General features: G+C 40.6%; 3 protein-coding genes across 5 annotated transcripts; 2 read left to right on the top strand and 1 right to left on the bottom strand.

The window, feature by feature from the left end:
* The first annotated feature begins 96 nt into the window (after window positions 1–96).
* Window positions 97–4478, top strand: LOC114801618 (zinc transporter ZIP3-like). Of its 2 annotated transcripts, none has more exons than XM_028999732.1 (3): window positions 97–383; window positions 839–1184; window positions 2897–4478. In XM_028999732.1, exons 2-3 carry the CDS (start codon window positions 978–980, stop codon window positions 3635–3637), a joined length of 948 nt encoding a protein of 315 aa, XP_028855565.1. In that variant the 5' UTR covers window positions 97–383; window positions 839–977; the 3' UTR covers window positions 3638–4478. The 2 variants fall into 2 exon arrangements, with proteins under 2 accessions (XP_028855565.1, XP_028855566.1); XM_028999733.1 differs by lacking the exon at window positions 97–383 and adding an exon at window positions 399–756.
* A 1781-nt stretch (window positions 4479–6259) lies between these two features.
* slc1a8a (solute carrier family 1 member 8a) lies at window positions 6260–11522 on the top strand. Its single transcript, XM_028999734.1, has 11 exons — window positions 6260–6514; window positions 7279–7358; window positions 7455–7670; window positions 8321–8363; window positions 8445–8652; window positions 8736–8835; window positions 9911–10144; window positions 10222–10416; window positions 10521–10655; window positions 10738–10834; window positions 10926–11522. The coding sequence occupies exons 1-11, from the start codon at window positions 6266–6268 to the stop codon at window positions 11082–11084; spliced, it is 1716 nt and encodes a 571-aa protein (XP_028855567.1). The 5' UTR covers window positions 6260–6265; the 3' UTR covers window positions 11085–11522.
* A 1600-nt stretch (window positions 11523–13122) lies between these two features.
* Window positions 13123–18076, bottom strand: LOC114801616 (ELAV-like protein 1). Of its 2 annotated transcripts, XM_028999727.1 has the most exons (8): window positions 17921–18076; window positions 17061–17120; window positions 16924–16980; window positions 16642–16819; window positions 15915–16018; window positions 14975–15128; window positions 14657–14882; window positions 13123–14541 (listed from the first exon to the last, which is right to left on the bottom strand). In XM_028999727.1, exons 2-8 carry the CDS (start codon window positions 17094–17096, stop codon window positions 14217–14219), a joined length of 1080 nt encoding a protein of 359 aa, XP_028855560.1. In that variant the 5' UTR covers window positions 17097–17120; window positions 17921–18076; the 3' UTR covers window positions 13123–14216. The 2 variants fall into 2 exon arrangements, with proteins under 2 accessions (XP_028855560.1, XP_028855561.1); XM_028999728.1 differs by lacking the exons at window positions 15915–16018; window positions 16924–16980; window positions 17061–17120; window positions 17921–18076 and having other exon boundaries at window positions 16642–16773.
* Between the last annotated feature and the right edge of the window lie 514 nt (window positions 18077–18590).

Below are 18590 nucleotides of genomic sequence, written 5' to 3'. Positions count from 1 at the left end.
AGCTGTTTAAAGGTGTTAGAAATATATAAGAAGTAGTATAGGCCTGAAAATATAAGATATATGAAATTATATATCTTAACAATTTCTAATTTCTCCTCTGATAATCTATTAACCTCGAGAAGCATTAAGCACAATCACAGCATCATCAATGTTGTATTATTAATTCAACATCTAGAAACGTGAAACACGTAGTGAGGGTTTTCCGTCGGCGAAGCTGGACTGTACCATTAGAAGGGAAAGAAGAGGGGGGGGGTTCTCACTGCAGGTGTATCCACAGCAGGAAGTGTTAAGCACATGATGGAAATAGTAGATATTTTTTCATGGGCAAATCAAGCCTTTCGTGTAAACGAAAACGTCGTTGCAAAACTAGACAAGTAGGACTGGTAAGTAAGCCGCCTGGCCGAATATAATCTAAGCGACACGTAAACCATAAACAACGGCGTATTGCTAGCATTAACTAGCAAGTGGCAAATGCTATTTGTCTAGCAGTAACGCCATGACTGTGTTTAACTTGTCTTATTGGTATTTTACTCAATAGATTTCGGAATATGTGAAATGTAAAAGGTTGCTGCGAGTGCAATGATTAATAAATGGTTAGTAACTACATACTGCAAGAACACGCGTTACTGTTAGCATTAATTGGCTCCTCTCTTGCATATGACGTTGAAATAGTTTTGCTAACATTGGGAGTTTATAAATTGACTCTGTCGAACCTGTAACCACGAATTGAACCACCGATTCCTCGATTCCATGAAGGTAATTGCACGGGGAAAAAAAAAAAAAAAAACGTAAATGAATTTTGCAGCGTGGCATGTTTACATGTTTGCTCTTCCTACAGAGACGTTAATCGGCACATCACCTGAGGTCCGGATGCCTTCAGGCTGTGGTAGAATTAGAGATGACATGAAATGAGTCTTTGTTGCCAAGGCATCTGACATCCGTGGATCTGTGATCCTGAATCTCGCACCCCTGCCAACATGGACCTCGTCATTGCCAAGATCCTCTGCCTGCTAGGAGTGTTTGGGCTCATGCTGGGCGGCATCCTGATCCCTGTGCGGGTGATGCAGGTAGATTTTGACAAAGCTCAAAGGTACAGAAAACTTGTGGCCTTCAGCAACTCTTTTGGAGGAGGGGTGTTCTTAGCCACCTGCTTCAATGCCCTTCTACCTGCTGTGAGAGAGAAGGTAAATTTTATTACCATTGTTTGAAAACTTCTGTCTAGATTTTCTTCGTCATATATATATATATATATATATATATATATATATATATATATATATACACACACATTCATACTGGCCAAAAAAATAAAGGGGAACAACACAATGTAACTCCAAGTCAATCACACCTCTGTGAACTCAAACTGTCCACTTAGGAAGCAGCACTGACTGACAGTCAATTCCACATGCTGTTGTGCAAATGGAATAGACAACAGATGAAAATTGTAGGCAATTAGCAAGACATCCCGAACCCATACAAGTGGCTCAGGTAGTGCAGCTCATCCAGGCCACCTCTATCTCCACCTTTGTGCAAGGAGGAACAGGAGGAGCAAAAAGACCTCCAGCAGGCCATAGATGTGCAACGGTCAGAAACAGACTCAATGAGGGTGGTATGAGGGCCCAACGTCCACAGGTGGAAGGTGTGCTTACAGCCCAACACCGTGCAGCACTAAGAACACCAAGATTGGCAAATTCACCACTGGCGCCCTTCACAATGATCACATGTGACAGACGTGACAGAGTCTGGAGACGCAGTGGAGAACGTTCTGCTGCCCGCAATATCCTCCAATACCTGTTTGGCAGTGGGTCAGTAATGGTGTAGGGTGGAATTTATGTGGAGGGCCGCACAGCCCTCCAGAGGTGTCTTGCCAGAGGTATCTTGACTGCCATTAGGTACTGATGTGAGATCCTCAGACCCCTTGTGAGACCATTTGCTGGTGCAGTTGGCCCTGGGTTCCTCCTACTGTATTTATATAGAGTACAGGCCAAAGGTTTGGACACACCTTCTCATTCAATGTGTTTTCTTTAATTTCATGACCATTTTCATTTGTAGATTCTCACTGAAGGCATCACAACTATGAATGAACACCTGTGGAGTTATGTACTTAACAAAAAAAGGTGAAATAAGTGAAAACATTCTAGTTTCTTCAAAATAGCCACCCTTTGCTCTGATTACCCAGAGGTGTTCCCAGAGGTGTTTAGCACTTGTTGGCCCCTTTGCCTTCACTCTGCGGTCCAACTCATCCCAAACCATCTCGATTGGGTTTAGGTCCGGTGACTGTGGCAGAACCTGGGTCTTCTGGTTCATAGGCGAGTGTGTTAACCTCTAGGCTACTACCACCCGTGTGGTACTGCAAGACAATGGCTGGAGTGTGTCAGCATTTCTTGCAAGACAAAGGCATTGATGTTATGGACTGGCCCACCTGTTCCCCAGACCTAAATCCAATTGAGCACATTTGGAATATCATGTCTCGCTCCATCTACCAACGCCACGTTGCACCACAGACTGTCCAGTAATTGGTGCATGCTCTGGGAGGAGAGCCCTCAGGAGAGCATCCGCCACCTCAGGAGCATCAGGAGCATGTCCAGGCATTTTAGGGAGGTCATACAGGCACGTGGAGGCCACACACACTACTGAGCCTCATTTAGACTTGTTTTAAAGGACATTACATCAAAGTTGGATCAGCCTGTTGTGTGTTTTTCCCCCTTTAAGTTTGAGTGTAACTCCAAATCCAGACCTCCATGGGTTGATAAATTTCCATTCATGATTTGAAGATGTAAGTCTGATGTAAAGATCAAATATATAATTCATTCAGATCTAGGATGTCTCATCTCTATCTTTTTGAACAGTCCATATCAAATTAAGTGATTTAGTGATGTCCTTTCCTCTATTATAGGTGGATGAGGTCCAGAAAATGATGAAAATATCAACAGACTACCCGTTGGCAGAGACCATGATGATGCTTGGGCTTTTCCTTACAATTTTTGTAGAACAGGCTGTCCTGACTTTTCGTAAAGAGAAACCTTCCTTTATTGACTTGGAGACCTTTAATGCAGGTGGCTCAGAAGCTGGGAGTGACTCTGAGTATGACACCCCTTTTATTGCCCCTCCCCGGGGATCTACAGGAGGTCACCAGCACCACTCCCACCACCATGGACACTTCAACCCAACTGAACTAGCTCGAGCTGGACCACTGCGACTGGCTAGTCTCGTCTTTGCCCTGTCTGCCCACTCTGTGTTTGAAGGTCTGGCATTGGGTTTGCAGGATGACGGCAGCAAATTGGCCAGCCTCTTTGTGGGAGTCGCCATCCATGAGACCCTGGCGGCTGTTGCACTGGGTGTCAGTGTAGCAAAGTCAGGTCTGGCCATGCGGGATGCTAGTAAGCTGGGCATCACAGTCAGCCTCATGATTCCAGTTGGCATTGCACTTGGAATGGGCATTGAACGAGCTAAGAACTTGGCAGGAAGTGTTGTATCTGTGGTGCTTCAAGGCCTTGCAGCTGGCACTTTCCTTTTCATCACCTTCTTTGAAATCCTGGCTCGGGAACTTGAAGACAAACATGACCGTCTGCTAAAGGTGCTGTTCCTTATCATGGGCTATGGTGTACTGGCAGGTCTAGTGTTCATAAAATGGTGAAGAACCAAAGTAGTTCCTGGCTAAAGCACCAGTGCTAAAACATGTCCATAAACATATCCAAATTTGATGATGTGTACTAATGTAAAGTTTATTTTAATTAGCTGTGTAAAGTCTCATCAGTTGGGCACCATTGAAGGAAAACCATTTTTCCAAGTCATTCACTGGATTGAGAGGTAGACTGGTTTATTAAGCAGTAGCATAGTAAATTATTTGTATCTATGTTTAGACTGATGCTGCATATATAAAACATTTTTTATGGTATTGTAGAATGATCTGAAAAGTCATTTATTTGATTTTAATGTTTTGTGTTACTGATATACATTTACATTTTGCCACAATTTAACTTGTTTGTAAGATCATTTTATTGAATTACCGTCTAACTGGAGAGCCAACTACAGTATTGTTTAAATGTTGCATCTATTTGTACACATATACACACATGCATATAGGGCTCAGTTCTGTTGGTTGAATGGTTGCAATTTGTCTTATTTTCTGCATTTCATTTTGCCACTAGTAATCTAAGTGATTACTTTTATGTTTTGATGTAAGTTCATGATATATGTTCTAAATATTTTATATACTGTTTAATTTACTGATATTTTATCTCGGATCTACCATTTCCTGTTTTTGCCTAAAGGCTGGCTTAACTTTTAAAAGACAAACCAAAGTAATATTTTAATGCTTGATATTTATATTAATGTTTCTATATGGGTGTGGGATCAGACATTTTTTTAGAGGCTTTGTGGTTGGGGTTTATTATTTATTATATGCTGTATGTTTTTAATACACAAGAACAGATGATTTGAAATTTTCCATAAACCTAAGAAAATGTTAAACTGGAGGAAACATTGCTTCAGTTTATTACTTTCGACATCATATGATTTATTTTAAATGAGGGAGTTCATTTGATAGTTGTGTGAGATCTGTCACTCTTATCTTATGTTTTATTAAAAGCAGCCAAATATATATTTAAAAAAGGCTCTGCCCTGGTTGTTACACATTGAAGTTTGTCAAGTAGTGTAATTGGGACAGTTATACTATCATTACTTTAGATTTTTTCTAATATTCCCATATATCTCTCATTCAATGCTGTAAAGAAGCCCAACGTTAAATTATTGTAATTTCATTATTTTTAATTGATTCTTTTGTCTGAACTGACATTATATGTTGATATTATATGAACATTGTACAAAATATCATACAAAATTGATCACAAAAATATGTCAGATGGCATAAGTAGCATAATTTCCTTAAAGTATATTGCATTGGGATTGTTATGAATGACTGGCAGGTAGGCAGCCTGCCTCTTGCTTTTCCACCATCAGTTAAGTGGGTGCGGCAGGAGTCAGAAAACCCCTTTTTGGGCCGCTGTCCCAGTTACAAGGAACAGTAACTCTAAAACTCACTAGTATTAGCAGCCACTAAAACCCTATTATGGTCAATATTATTATTCAAACAATATAATGTCACTTTTTTTTTACACTAGACCATGCCACATACATATTAATGCAAGCATAATAATAAATTATTCCTCATCTACACAATCCTTAGTTTATCCCTTTTAGCCTTTCAGAACAACATGTATCCCCTGTGTGACAAGTGAAAAGTGACACATCATAATGATATTTGTGATGTATTGATTGATTAGTTATTGATACATGGCACATATAGTACACACTTGTACATAATGAATATACTTTTGTCACATAAGTGTCAATCAGACTGAAGAATATGGGAGAATATCTTATTTAGATAGAATAGAAATGTCACTCAGCCTGTATAAATGCCAGTGGTGTGTAGTATAGTGTGATTTATGACACTTATACCACTTTGTTCTTTCAGTGAAATTGATCTTAAACATCAGTCATGGCAACGTAAAAAGTCCTCATTATTACAATATGGTTTGGACTGCTTTGTTGTTCGGAAACTCTACTACTGCAGCAACTGTTTTGTAAGGCAAAACATTTTGTTTCTGCTGTAAGGATTTTGTGTAAGTTAGTATTTAATGCTGCAGTTGTATCCTTACTGAATATCTCCTAACTTTATGTGAAAGTGAGAGGAACCTGGGACTAAAGTTAGACCGTCATATGATATTAATGCCATTAATGGATGTGGAATTACAGTTGGATTTGTATCAGAACAGTAGAAGACAACAGAATAAGTATAAATTTCTTATAATTAATGTAAAATCTTAGTTGCTAAGACACAATAATCTTTAAATCCATCCACATTTACTTTTTAAAAGGTTATAGTTCTTAAGTGTTATATGATTAGCCCCATTGTGCTTGATAAAACCTCCATGCCCCCGTTTGTATTGTCATCATAGTGAATGACAACTTGAAAGCACGTTGTAAGTCGCTCTGGATAAGGGCGTCTGCCAAATGCCGTAAATGTAAATGTAAAATGACAACAAGCTAAATCCACATAGACAGCACAGAGCCACTGCCAACAGAGAAGTGTTAGATTTTATTACACGGCAGTAAGCCTCTTGGGCTCGCTAAGACTCTCTGACTGCGGCCTGGGAGAAGCATTCGTGCCAATGAAGCCATGATGTCTTAATCCATTGTTAAGGAAAAGGTTAACATACGTTGGCCTCTTCATCACTTCATGCCTCGTATCTGTCTGGGCATGGAGGAGCTACTGCTACCCACGGAGGCTGAAGAGGCATCGTCGGAGCAGGGATCCTTCACTCGGGCGGGCCACGGAAGGACTTCAGAATGCTTCAAAAACTTAAAACGCAGCACTTGGTCACCCGCTGTGAAGCGTTACCTGAAGGACTACCTGGCGCAGCATGGTTTGTTGACTCTCTCGGTGCTGGCGGTGGCGACTGGCTGTATCCTGGGCTTCTCACTCAGAGGATATGCCCTCTCTTCCCAGGTAGGTTGCGGGTTTTACTAAATATATCTGCAACAGCAGTCAAACCAGCAGCAGAATACAACCCCACATGTGTTTGTGTTTTAGGGGTGCGTGTGTTGTTTTTAAAAGATAGGCCTTAACCTACCATCATGATGCAGTCTATCATTAAACAGAGAAACACTAACAGTAAGGATAGTATCCTTATGGAGTGTGGAGATTATGGAGTATCTAGACGCTCCAAAATCAATAATGGTAATGAAACTGGGACAAATGTGAAGAAAAGAATTACATTCTGCTATAAAACACAATTTTGGTGTGTGTCTATTTAGTATAAATACAAACATATACATATCTATTTGAACATGTATGTGTATAGATATACATGTAAAAACACATAATACACATAACTAAATTTAACTGATGAACAAAAATGCCAAAAAAGGATCTAAAATGACTACAGACTCAAAATGTATATGCAAATGGTGAATATGGTACAGTGAAAACTAGGAAGTCCTTAAAGGGTTAATCTGAGCTCAATTAGCATAATCCCAGACACATCTTGATCTTGCCAGAGGAAACACCGTCTGACGTGTGAGCAAGTGTGATAGCACGAGTGGCGCGTGACTCAAAGCTCGGACACTGAATGACCATCAAACGTCGAACAATCACTTTTTTTAACAAGTGCACATTGTCAGTGTTGAACTTGCTTTTTGAAGGCTTGAATGCTTACAACACTATCCATCAGTATTTACCATTGTCCACTTTTTTTGTGGTTTCATGCACAGGCTAAAATTTACTTCTCTTTCCCTGGAGAGCTTCTTATGCGATTGCTTAAAATGCTAATTCTTCCTTTGATCACATCAAGGTAAACTCTTTCCAAACTGATGTTGCACTCTTCCATTTACAGTTAAAATGTTGGGATTTTAGTGAACATCATGCTTTTGCTCTCTCATATTTGCAGTTTAATGTCTGGCTTGTCGTCTATGGAATCAAAGGCCTGCTGTAGAATGGGGGTGCTCACGGTCACCTACTACCTGTGGACCACGTTCATTGCCGTAGTGGTTGGCATCATCCTGGTGGTGGTCATTAAACCCGGCTATGGGACGGAAATGGAGAGTAGCAGGCTTGGAGGGGGACCCGTCATGACATCTGCAGATGCGCTGCTCGACCTTGTCAGGTATTCCGGACAATCGGCAGTAGCCTGTGACAATTTGATCTTGAGAAGTTCAGCATGAATGCAAATATTAATATAGGTTTAGAATTTAAATGCAATTGTTAAAAATCCATAAACCTGTTAAATTATGTTAAATCAAAATAAATTTGCCAAATGGTTTTCCTTTATTTAGTGAGGGCTACAGTGAGGGCTACCCTCAGTGAGGGCTACCCTTTATGCAATCCCATTAAAGAGTGATTAGGATATTTTTAGTAATCCACGGGGGCTGATTTACAAGATAAGAGTAATGGGCAGCAGAGATGCATGGATCTCCGCTGAGGATCCCCTCTCAGCGCTCATTCTGGGAGGATGTGGGTCTCGTGTCTCTGGCTCAGGCCCGTGATGCACTAGCATTAGTCTTATGTTAAATATAGCTCCTGCACCTGCGCTGCTGTACATTATACAGTATTCCAGAACACACCACAGTCAACATGCTGCATTACTATTCATTAAAAAGACCATCTGACCGGCCAGAAGAAAAATATTCATCTACATATTTGGGTTCTATACTCACTCTAAACTTAATTAATATAAAGTAATTAAATATTGAGACTTTACATACATAAAAGTAACTTTCTTATAAGACAGCGGTAATTCTTCTTCTATTTCCGCAGAAACATGATTCCTTCAAACCTCATAGAAGCAACATTTCAACAGGTGAGTTAACGTTAAAACATACATTTGTGACTTAACATCAATCATAATTGTCTTGATTTTGGATTCTTTTTGTATTTTTAGTACAAGACAGACCTCATTCCACAACTGAAGGCCACTGCTAAGACAATCCAACCTAGTTTTGTGTACATTGTGCCAGGCGATGAAAATTCAAAAGGTCAGAGTGTACTGCTGGAACTCACGCCACCTCCAGAGATTCACTACAAAACCCTCCCTGGCAGCAGCCCTCAGATGAACGTCCTGGGGATCGTCATCTTCTCTGCAACCATGGGTACATTTTGCCACTAATGTCCCGAGTCACCTGATTCAGAAAGATCCAGGCAAGCACTGGCTGGTCTATTTTCTTTCCCACAGGCCTGTTGCTTGGCAAAATGGGAGAGAGAGGCTTACCACTGGTCAATGTCTGTCAGTGCATCAACGAGTGTGTTATGAAAATTATAAATGCTGCTGTCTGGTAAGTCAGCATATAAATATATTTAAATATTTATGATTACTCTGTGGGATTTAGAATTGATTTAGAATTGAATCCCATTCGCAACACTGTATACACAGGAGCCATTCATTTACAGCATTTATCAGACAGCATTCATCCAGAGCATCTTACAATCAGTAGTGACAGGGACAGTCCCCCTGAAGACACTCAGGGTTAAGTGTCTTGCTCAGGGACACAATGGTAGTAAGTGGGGTTTGTGGTCTTCTGGTTCATAGGCGAGTGTCTACTACCACCCTGCTTTCAGACATTCGCACGTTGTTCATTTATATTCTTTTAAAAGTCGTTTAAAAGTTCTTTAAAAATGTGCTTCAGGAACTATAAGGACACATGCTGGTGACTGAAGGCTTCAACCACCATTTTGGTCAATAGTGGAACTGAGGACCTGATCTTTCACCGGGCCGCATGTGCAGTGAACGTGACATGTTAGTCGGAGATGCTGAGGCCATGGCGTGCAGCGTCACGTGCAGTGGATTAGTAGTCACCTGTTGCTTTGCTTACCCTAAGGCTGGCAAGAGCAAACTATGTCAAAGGAAAGGAGAACACACACACACACACACACACACGTGCACACACACATGCAAACACGGAACAGATCCAGATATCAGTCAGAATGAGATTCATGACATATAGATACATTGGTCTATCTATACACTGGTTTGTGTCCCTGCAATATCTATTTGTAGATGTTGTAACATATAATCATTATAAACTAAATTATATGATTGTATTCTAATTATATTTTAAATACTAAATATTGTCATAATTACACGTCATGGGTTTGAAATGGTTTAAAAATGACATAGAAGCCCCCCCACCTCCTCTCCACTATTCTTCTCATTCTCATACCCCTGTAATGGCAAATTTGTCAGTATTTACTATTAACGAGTATAATTACAATACAGTAATGTAATTTTCTTTACTGATGAATTAGCCTATTAAGAAAAACAGCTAATCAAAATATTAGGTTGGAAATTATTGCTTTAATTAAGGAGTTAAGTAGCAGTTATGACAATGCGGCATCCTATTTGTCTTGCAGGTATTTCCCGTTTGGTATAATTTTCCTTGTGGCAGGAAAAATCTTGGATATGAACGATCCTTCCTCGATTGGGAGAAAACTTGGCTGGTACGCTGTGACCGTCCTAAGCGGGCTTTTTGTCCATGGCCTTGTTCTGCTGCCCTTCTTCTATTTTCTTCTGACTCGCAAGAACCCCTTCACCTACATCAGAGGCCTGCTGCAGGCAATGGTCATCGCCTTGGCAACCTCCTCGAGGTCAGAGCATGCTCTGTGCCACTTTCGACAACGTATGAAAGGAAAAACGTAACTGCAACATTTCCCTCTGTGAACAGCTCGGCTACGCTGCCCATAACTATGAAGTGTTTGCTGGAGAACTGTCAGGTGGAGCGGCAGATAGCTCGGTTCGTGCTGCCGGTGGGGGCGACCATCAACATGGACGGCACAGCACTGTACGAGGCTGTAGCGGCCATCTTCATCGCTCAGGTCAACGAGTATGAGCTCGACCTCGGACAGCTGGTCACAATAAGGTATTTCACGGTGAAGTTTACTCTACACCTTGTGCCTGGTGGTTTGCTAGTGACTGACCTGGTGTGAAATGTAAAAACCATGAATACATGTATGTGCTTTACAGTATAACAGCCACAGCTGCCAGCATCGGGGCGGCTGGGATCCCGCAGGCCGGCCTCGTCACCATGGTGATCGTACTTACGTCAGTGGGCTTGCCACCAGATGACATCACCTTCATTGTGGCCATCGACTGGATCCTGTAAGTTGGCACCTGCACAGGATTTGACCTCAAATTCAGCAACAAATGGAAAACTTACCCTCCCCTGCTAACGTCGCCCTAGCGATCGATTCCGGACAATGATCAACGTGCTGGGGGATGCTCTGGCTGCAGGAATCATCGCTCACTTGTGTCGAAAAGATTTCCCACCTCGAGAGGAGGTACAAACATGTTCACTTCGCAGCAATTAAACACCGACCAGCGCGAATTAGACAGTAAACCTGTAACGAAAGTGATGCCTCTGCGTTTTAGGGGAACAGTGGCGCACCGAACTCACACAACCTACAGAACATGCAGAACGTTCCAGCAACAGAGGTGCCCTTGCTCGCCGGCAAAGACTGCGTGTTTGAGGTTATTGGGGACGCGGTCATCGAAAAACCCACTGTCTACTACAACATCTGCCAAGTCTGAGACGGACACATGAGGACTCAGTCAACAGGCCGCCGTGACCTCTGGCTTGAAGGCTTGAAACGGTCTCCCTTTATTGTGCCATGCTGAAGTACTTTTTCTAACACAGGGTCTGTGACCTCGGTTGCTGGTGACAGTTTATTTTTTATTACTGTTTATTGGACATTATGAGAAACGATGTATTTTATAATGCATGGAACAGTTTTTTTTTGCCAGAAATTCTAAATATGTACAGTTTTCCTGCAGTGGCATGGGTTCTTCATGGCTGTGTATTGAAGTGAAAGACTTGGGGGGGTTGCATGCTGGCGTGCATTTTCTGCTACTCTGCAGTTGGTTCCCTCAAGTGCTAACTTCTTTACGGGATACTGAGAAAACTCTACACTGCAATGCCTACCAAAGATCTTAATCTCACACTGCCCTGATCAATCATTTTATAATAAAAGAAGGAACTCCAAAAAAAATGTAATTTGTCTTAATATAATGCAACTACCTCAGTGACATGTCTCAGTTGCTTACTAGGTAAGCAGGTAACCATTCATTTTGAGAAAAACTGTATATTGTGATATTTAGTGGGATAAATAGCCATCAAACAGCCATAAAATCTCAGAAAATCCAATCAATATTCAAACAAATGCTGTTTCAATATTTTTTTGTATTTTCTGCATGTTGTTTGCAACACATTTAAACAGACCATTAAAGTTAATAGTTTTGAAATAGTTAATCAAATTATCAGCAAGACACTGTAGCGTGTAAGCTGGTGTTCAGTTTGGTACCCAAACCTTCCACAATATCTGGGCCCAACCAAAAGAGAAACACAATCATTCTGTATGTCTCATGAGGCAGTGTAAGAAGCAGATTCATAATCAAAGGGTTGAATTCCCGGATGGTCAAGGTACCGTCCCCACACACTACTCCCTGGGTGGCACTCATTTAGTGAAAGTGAAAACAATAGACGACTTGACATTATGAAAGTATTGCACTGAGATGTTAAAATTAGGATGGTAAAGAGCTAGCAGTGGGCCCATAATACAAAACAACAGAGGACTATAGACGACTAAATGTCCTCCATGATGGACATTTACATCTACCGATGCCTCCGTAGAGCAAAAGCATCTTCAAGTACAGCACCCAGACCGGCTTTGATCTGTTTGACCTTTTGCCCTCAGGGAGATGCTACAGCGAAAATGATTGTTATTCTGAAGCACAGCAAGCAAAGCACATGGTGCACACAACGAAATGTGTCCTCTGAATTTAACCATCACCCTTGGTGATTTCATTCATTCATTTATCAGACACCCTTATCCAGAATGACTTACAATCAGTAGTTACAGGGAAAGTCCCCCTGGAGCAACTTAGGGTTAAGTGTCTTTCTCAGGGACACTGTGGTGGTAAGTGGGATTTGAACCTGGGCTGATACCACCCTAGTGAGGCAACTAGCCACCCTTAGTGAGCAGTGGGCAGCCATGACAGGTGCCTGGGGAGCAGTGTGTGGGGTTGGTGCTTCGCTCAGTGGCACCTTGATGACTCGGGATTCGAACCTAGCGGCAACCTTCCTTAGCCGCTAGGCCACTACAGGTGCCTCAAAACAAAGAACATTTTTTCCCAAAGCCATAACCACTCTAAACTCACATACACCAACTACACAGTTGAACCCCCAGACTTCCTTCTGTCCTCCAGCGGTGCAATTTTAAAATGTATTTAGAATTAGAATACTGTGAAAACTCTGTATATTGTACAATATCATTATTCTCAATGTCCAACACCCAGTACATGTATCATTACTGTAAAATACTTGAGAATGTGCAATGTGTACGCCACACTACGCATCAAGTGTACATAAAACCTTATTCTTTCCATATGTATAAAACCTTGTGTTCTTGTATTGTTCCTACATACATGTCTGCACTATAGGAGTTGTTTATAATTTCATTGTAAATACATAGTGAAATTTAAAGCATTCTATTGAAAAGTTTAAATGGTTAGGATTAAGTGCCACAGCATATTAAGATTAAACCAAGATATTTAGACACTCAGTACACCATGGATGTCCGCTGGTTTATTTGCAGAACCTGTAATCTTCACATAAATTGACATTTCAGACAATACAACAGGTTAGAATACAATCAAAGAAAAAAGGGAGGTGTGGAGTTTTAAAACAGGAGGGATAGTCAAATGAAGGAGCCTTTGTAGAACTCACACCAGCCAAGACAAAATGTAGAGCGGTGTTGTGCATGTAGGCATACATGTATAAAGTGAAGCCAATCATTTGTATAGACATATTTACACTGGTTTACTACAAGAACTACACAGAGGTTGAAGGGTATGCTTGCAATGCAGAGGTGAAAAAAAAAAAAGACAAGTGTCAACTGAAAACCAGTGAGAAACTATGCCAGCATAAATCTGATCTTACTGACTAGACATGGTACAACTAGAACGAATCCATATTGATGGGCTCCATTTCTTTTGTTTCCAGGAACCTTGTAATTTGAGAAAAGAATAGAAAACCACAATCTGAAAAAAATGTTCACTCAGATTGCAATACTTCAAAACAAATTCAGGGAATAATAAAAAAAAAAAAAAAAAAAAACCACACTGTGTACTCACTTTATAAATGCAGACCTAAACCAAAAAGTTAAATGCTCCAAGAGTAAAATACAACAAATAATCAACTACTGAAGTTCTGTTATTATTTACACCAGGGGGGTTGTTTTCCAGGTAGGCTGTGAGAAAAGAATCATGATTTAACCACTTTGGTCCATTGGTTGTTAGACTAATCAGATTAATACTGAGCTGAAATCACTTCTTGTAAATTGAAGCCATACAGCACTTAAAAAAAAAAACAAAAAAAACACAACATTTCCATCTGCACAAATGACACGAATCCAATGTTTGCTTTTCTCTTCATCAATACGTGACATTCCACAAGTACCAAAAAAAACTTCGACTTAAGAAAAGGGGCAAACATGTAAAATAATACCATTCCTCATATTTCTTTAAACTCACTTCAGCATCAATGCTTATCTATGAGCAAGACACTAGTGCACAATATAAAAGAAAAAATATATTACATGAATTTTAAGAGGGGCAAAAGGTTCGGATCCAGTCTTTTGAATAGAAAAACTAGCATTTATCTGATTATTTGTGGTTCTTGCTCGTTTTAAAGGAGACCTGAAGAATTTTGTCTCCCAGGCGATAACCATTGAGGCTGGCAATTGCCATAGCCGCCTCCTCATAATTTGTCATGGTAACAAAACCAAAACCCTTGCATTTGTTGGTGTTGAAATCACGAATTATTTTGACATTGGTGACTGCACCAAACGGACCAAACATCTGCCACAAGAAGCCTTCATCAACATCTTGGCCCAGATTGTAGATGAAGATGCACCAGCCAGAAGTCGAGCTGCTTGGAACATTCATCCCAGACACTCCACTCATGTGGTCTACACTCATAGGGGAAAACCTATAAAAGAAAGAAAGAGGGGAAAAAAAAAAAAAAAAAATTAAAACTGTTTTCCCCAAAAACGTACAACACCACCACTACAACATAAGATCGACATTCTCATCTAGTTTCTAACCTGAACCTCTGGGCCTGGTGGTGGACTGGGCCTCCAAAGCGGCGAGACTGGTTGTGGTACAACTGCAACAGAACCTGGGAGTTCTTTGTCTGGTTAGGGTTGGCCGCAAATTTCACCGTGATTGGTTCTGAGGCACCTGTGGGCTTCTGGCCATTAAGACCTTTAATGGCATCCTCTGCTTCAGACCTCTTATCAAAACGAATGAAGGCCACACCCCGAGACAGACCTAAATTTAAGATGGAGGGGAAAAAAGCTGCAGCTCAAAAACAAAAACATGCATTACAACCTTTAGGCTTAAGGACAGGAAAATCAGTGTACCTGTCGCCTGGTCTACCAGAACTCTGGAGTTAATAATGCGACCAAATCGCATGAACATGTCCTCCACATCCTTCTGGGTCATGGTCTTCGGCAGGCCACTAATGTAAAGATTGGCATCCTTAATGGTCTCAGAACTTGGCCTTGCAAAGGAAACCTGAGAAAGAGAGGACGACATTAAAACACCACCAGTTTTACTAATAAAATCAAAGCATGGACAAAAAAAAAAAAAAAAAAAAAAAAAAAAAAAAAAAAACCCCATTCTTAGCAAAAATTAGGAATTTTCTTTATAAAAAAGAAGAAAAAAAAAAAAAATCAAAAGCATTCTTATAGGGTTCACAATGAAATGGAAGGGTGGGGAGCACAAAACCCATTCAATATTAAAATAAATTGAACACTTTTTAAAATAAAGTACAGATCAGACATGTCACTTACACAGGTCTGTAAAACTGGCCCACCCATCCCACAGTCAAAAAATTAAAATAAATACATAAACAATTTCTCTTAAAACTAAAATTAAAAGGAAAAAAATAGAAAAGCCTACTGAGCAGGGCTTTTGTTCGGCACAATGTCATACTGTAAAATGGTCTCTCCTGGGATAGTTAGATAGGGGACCACATTTTACCTCCAAAGGAAATCACTTGCAGACAGATTTTAGTAATTTGAATAAAACTTCAGTATAATTCTGTACCGAAAATAAAACCTTGCAGTAAAAGGTTGTTCCAATTTCAACCTATGAGAGGAAATGGGTTTAGGGGAAAAAAAGAAAAAAAAGAAAAAAAAAAAAAAAGAAAAAAAAACTTGGGAAGTTTTTGAAAACCTTCAAGTGCTTACAAAAAAAAAAAAAAAAAAAAAAACAGCAGCAGCCTTTTCCAACTGGTCGGGAACTGCTACATGACATCTATAAGTGTACACATGTATACAACACCTCTTTGCACGTTACCTTGATAGTTTTAGACTGTAGTCTCAGCCCATTGAGAGTACTGATTGCCCTTTCTGCATCATTATTGTTAACAAAGTTAACAAATCCGTACCCTAAACTGTGGCCTAGAGAAAAAAAAAAGGAAAACAACAAAATAAAATAACAAAAGTTTGTCCACATTCAGCAGACCTCAGATCTCCACCAGAATCTTTTTTACAGTGCATGCAAAATAAAAAAATAAAAAAAATAATAAATTACAAATGCAATCTGGTTGGGGGAAAAAAAATTACACTTTAGTTTGAGAACATGAGTACAACAAACAAAACAAATGAATGAAAATATCTGTCACAGATTGAATAAAATAAAATACATTGCACTGATGTTGGTAAGAATAAAAACCATTACTCATGAAAAGAAATACAAGTCATAAGACCTTATTGAAATTAAATAAACTACATACTTACAGAGATGTTAAATTCAAAATATTAAAATAAAAACACAGGCAAGTGTAAACAAAAGCCAGAGAGAGAATTGGAAGGCCAATGGTTTAAATATTAAAATTAAAAGCCAAAGGGGGAAAAAAAGGTTGATGTGGGGGAAAAAAAAAAACGAGTAAAGGATTTTAAATGGTTGTAATACCAAATGCAAAATGCTGCATTCCAAAGGCCTGTTCATTCTAACATCACATGTTTATTAATGGGGCTTTTAAAGAGGTTTCTCCCTCATCATGTTTGTGCAAAGGGATTACCTGCTACTTTATCTCGGATGAGCTTGGCAGACTCCACCTCCCCAATGCTACTGAACAGACTGCGGAGCTCATCCTGTGTCATGTTCTGGGGCAGGTAGTTCACAATCAGGTTGGTTTTACAGTCCTTCGAATCATCGACCATGTGGTCCTCATAACCATTCGACATGTCATACACTTCCTGCAACAAATGACACAGTGAGTCAGAGCAAGAAAAAAAAAAAAAAAAAAAAAAAAAAAAAAAGAGAGAGACACAGAAGACGTGGTGACATTAATGGAACTCACTCCTTTGATTTGTGGGTCCCTGCTGTCATTACCCTGACAGCTCTGAACTTCGCACACCTATCACAGGACGAGAAGTGGTAAGCGTTTCAGTAGTGCAGCAAGATCCATGATTTGTGAACATCTGGAAAAGGACTCACTTTCAGGTATCTAATGTGTCCCCTCCTGACTGCCATGTGGACACTTCGCGGGTGCTGAATCTGTGAGGCAGGGGAGGATGCGGGGTCAACGTAAACCGATTGCAAACCTAAACGAGTCAAAACGAACGGACAAAAACGAGCTAAAATGGACAAATTTCGCCATGATAATAATGCCGCCAGGGTGCCACAGGAAACGCCGCATGGCTGATTCGTCACACCGCTTCCCGCCACAGCGAAATGGCCGCGACGTTCAGCCCCGCACTGTAGTTTGTTCAGAAACGTTTGTTTAAAAAAATAAATAAATAAAATCAGTATCGATCGAAGCCACCTTGTAAGTAATAATCAGCGTAGATAAATAAAGGGGTAGAAAAACATTATTGGCGCAGGCGCAAACACAGGCAGCCAAACAAAAAAAAAAAAAAAAAAAAAAGACATAAAATGCGCAGGAAAGTAGGGTTTCCGCACATGAATATACACGAGGGCACATTTCTGTACATTTATTACGAGGACCGTGGCTCCGGGCGCATCCCGTGTTAAAAATGGCCTCCTTACAAAATGGTCGACCGACGCGCACCAACAATGGGCAGCTGGCGTGAACGCAGTCGCCCGACGCTTCCGCGCAATAAAACGTCGTCACACGGAGCAGAAAATGCACGACATATGCAAGGAATGAGTTGGACGAATCGCAAAATATATATATATATATAACAGAATATTTCTGTTCAGCCATGTTCATCGTAAACATTATCCACCATTAGCCTGTTAGCTCTCAGGCCTTCCCGCCACATGGGCGACAAACAATTTTTCCAGCCCGCAAAACCACCAACTTACAGGACAACCCGAGCCGAATAGTTGCTTACCTGGAATCGCCTTCACTCCTGTTAAAAAATAAAAAAGACGAACCGAAGACGGGCAGCAGAAGAAGCGCCTACCGAACACCGCACGAAGAGACGACACGCAGCGCGACCACGCAAACCAAATACCCGTACAGCGCGCCCGCAGCCTGCAGTCTCCGCGTCGACGTCACGGGTCACGTGGTCCTCGGGGCCGTCCGCGCAGGCGCGCTGGAGCCACGCCGTGCCGTTGAGTCGAGAGCTGAGCGAACACGTGGCCTTTTTGCTCGGGTCGCTTTGTTGTCTACAATGTATTGAATTGTGCGGGAGATGTTGAATTTTGATTGCATTGTGCGTGGTCACGGTTCCATTTTGTCTAATGATAATTCAACTTGAGATATCTTGGGTTTGAACAAATATTGTACTTAAATTACATGGTCAGAATTACATTTCTGTTTTAACTAGCTACAATTAATCTTAACAGTGGCTGGATAACATGACTACTGGTATGTTTACGTGAATAAAATTGCTTAAATGAATTGAATATTTTTTAAACTTTGTTAATCGTGATTGTGTTGTGGGAAAATGTCTTAACAGCTTCTGAACTTGACTCTGGCAAGCTTTAGTGAACAGAAAACTCAAGGATCACAGTCTCACAGAAGGCCAAGAGCTTTGGTCTGATGTCCCTATTTTTATA

This window comes from Denticeps clupeoides, chromosome 13 (genome assembly GCF_900700375.1).
Source record: "Denticeps clupeoides chromosome 13, fDenClu1.1, whole genome shotgun sequence".
NCBI classification, from domain to species: Eukaryota; Metazoa; Chordata; class Actinopteri; order Clupeiformes; family Denticipitidae; genus Denticeps; species Denticeps clupeoides.
This window is presented reverse-complemented; position numbering and strand designations above follow the sequence as displayed.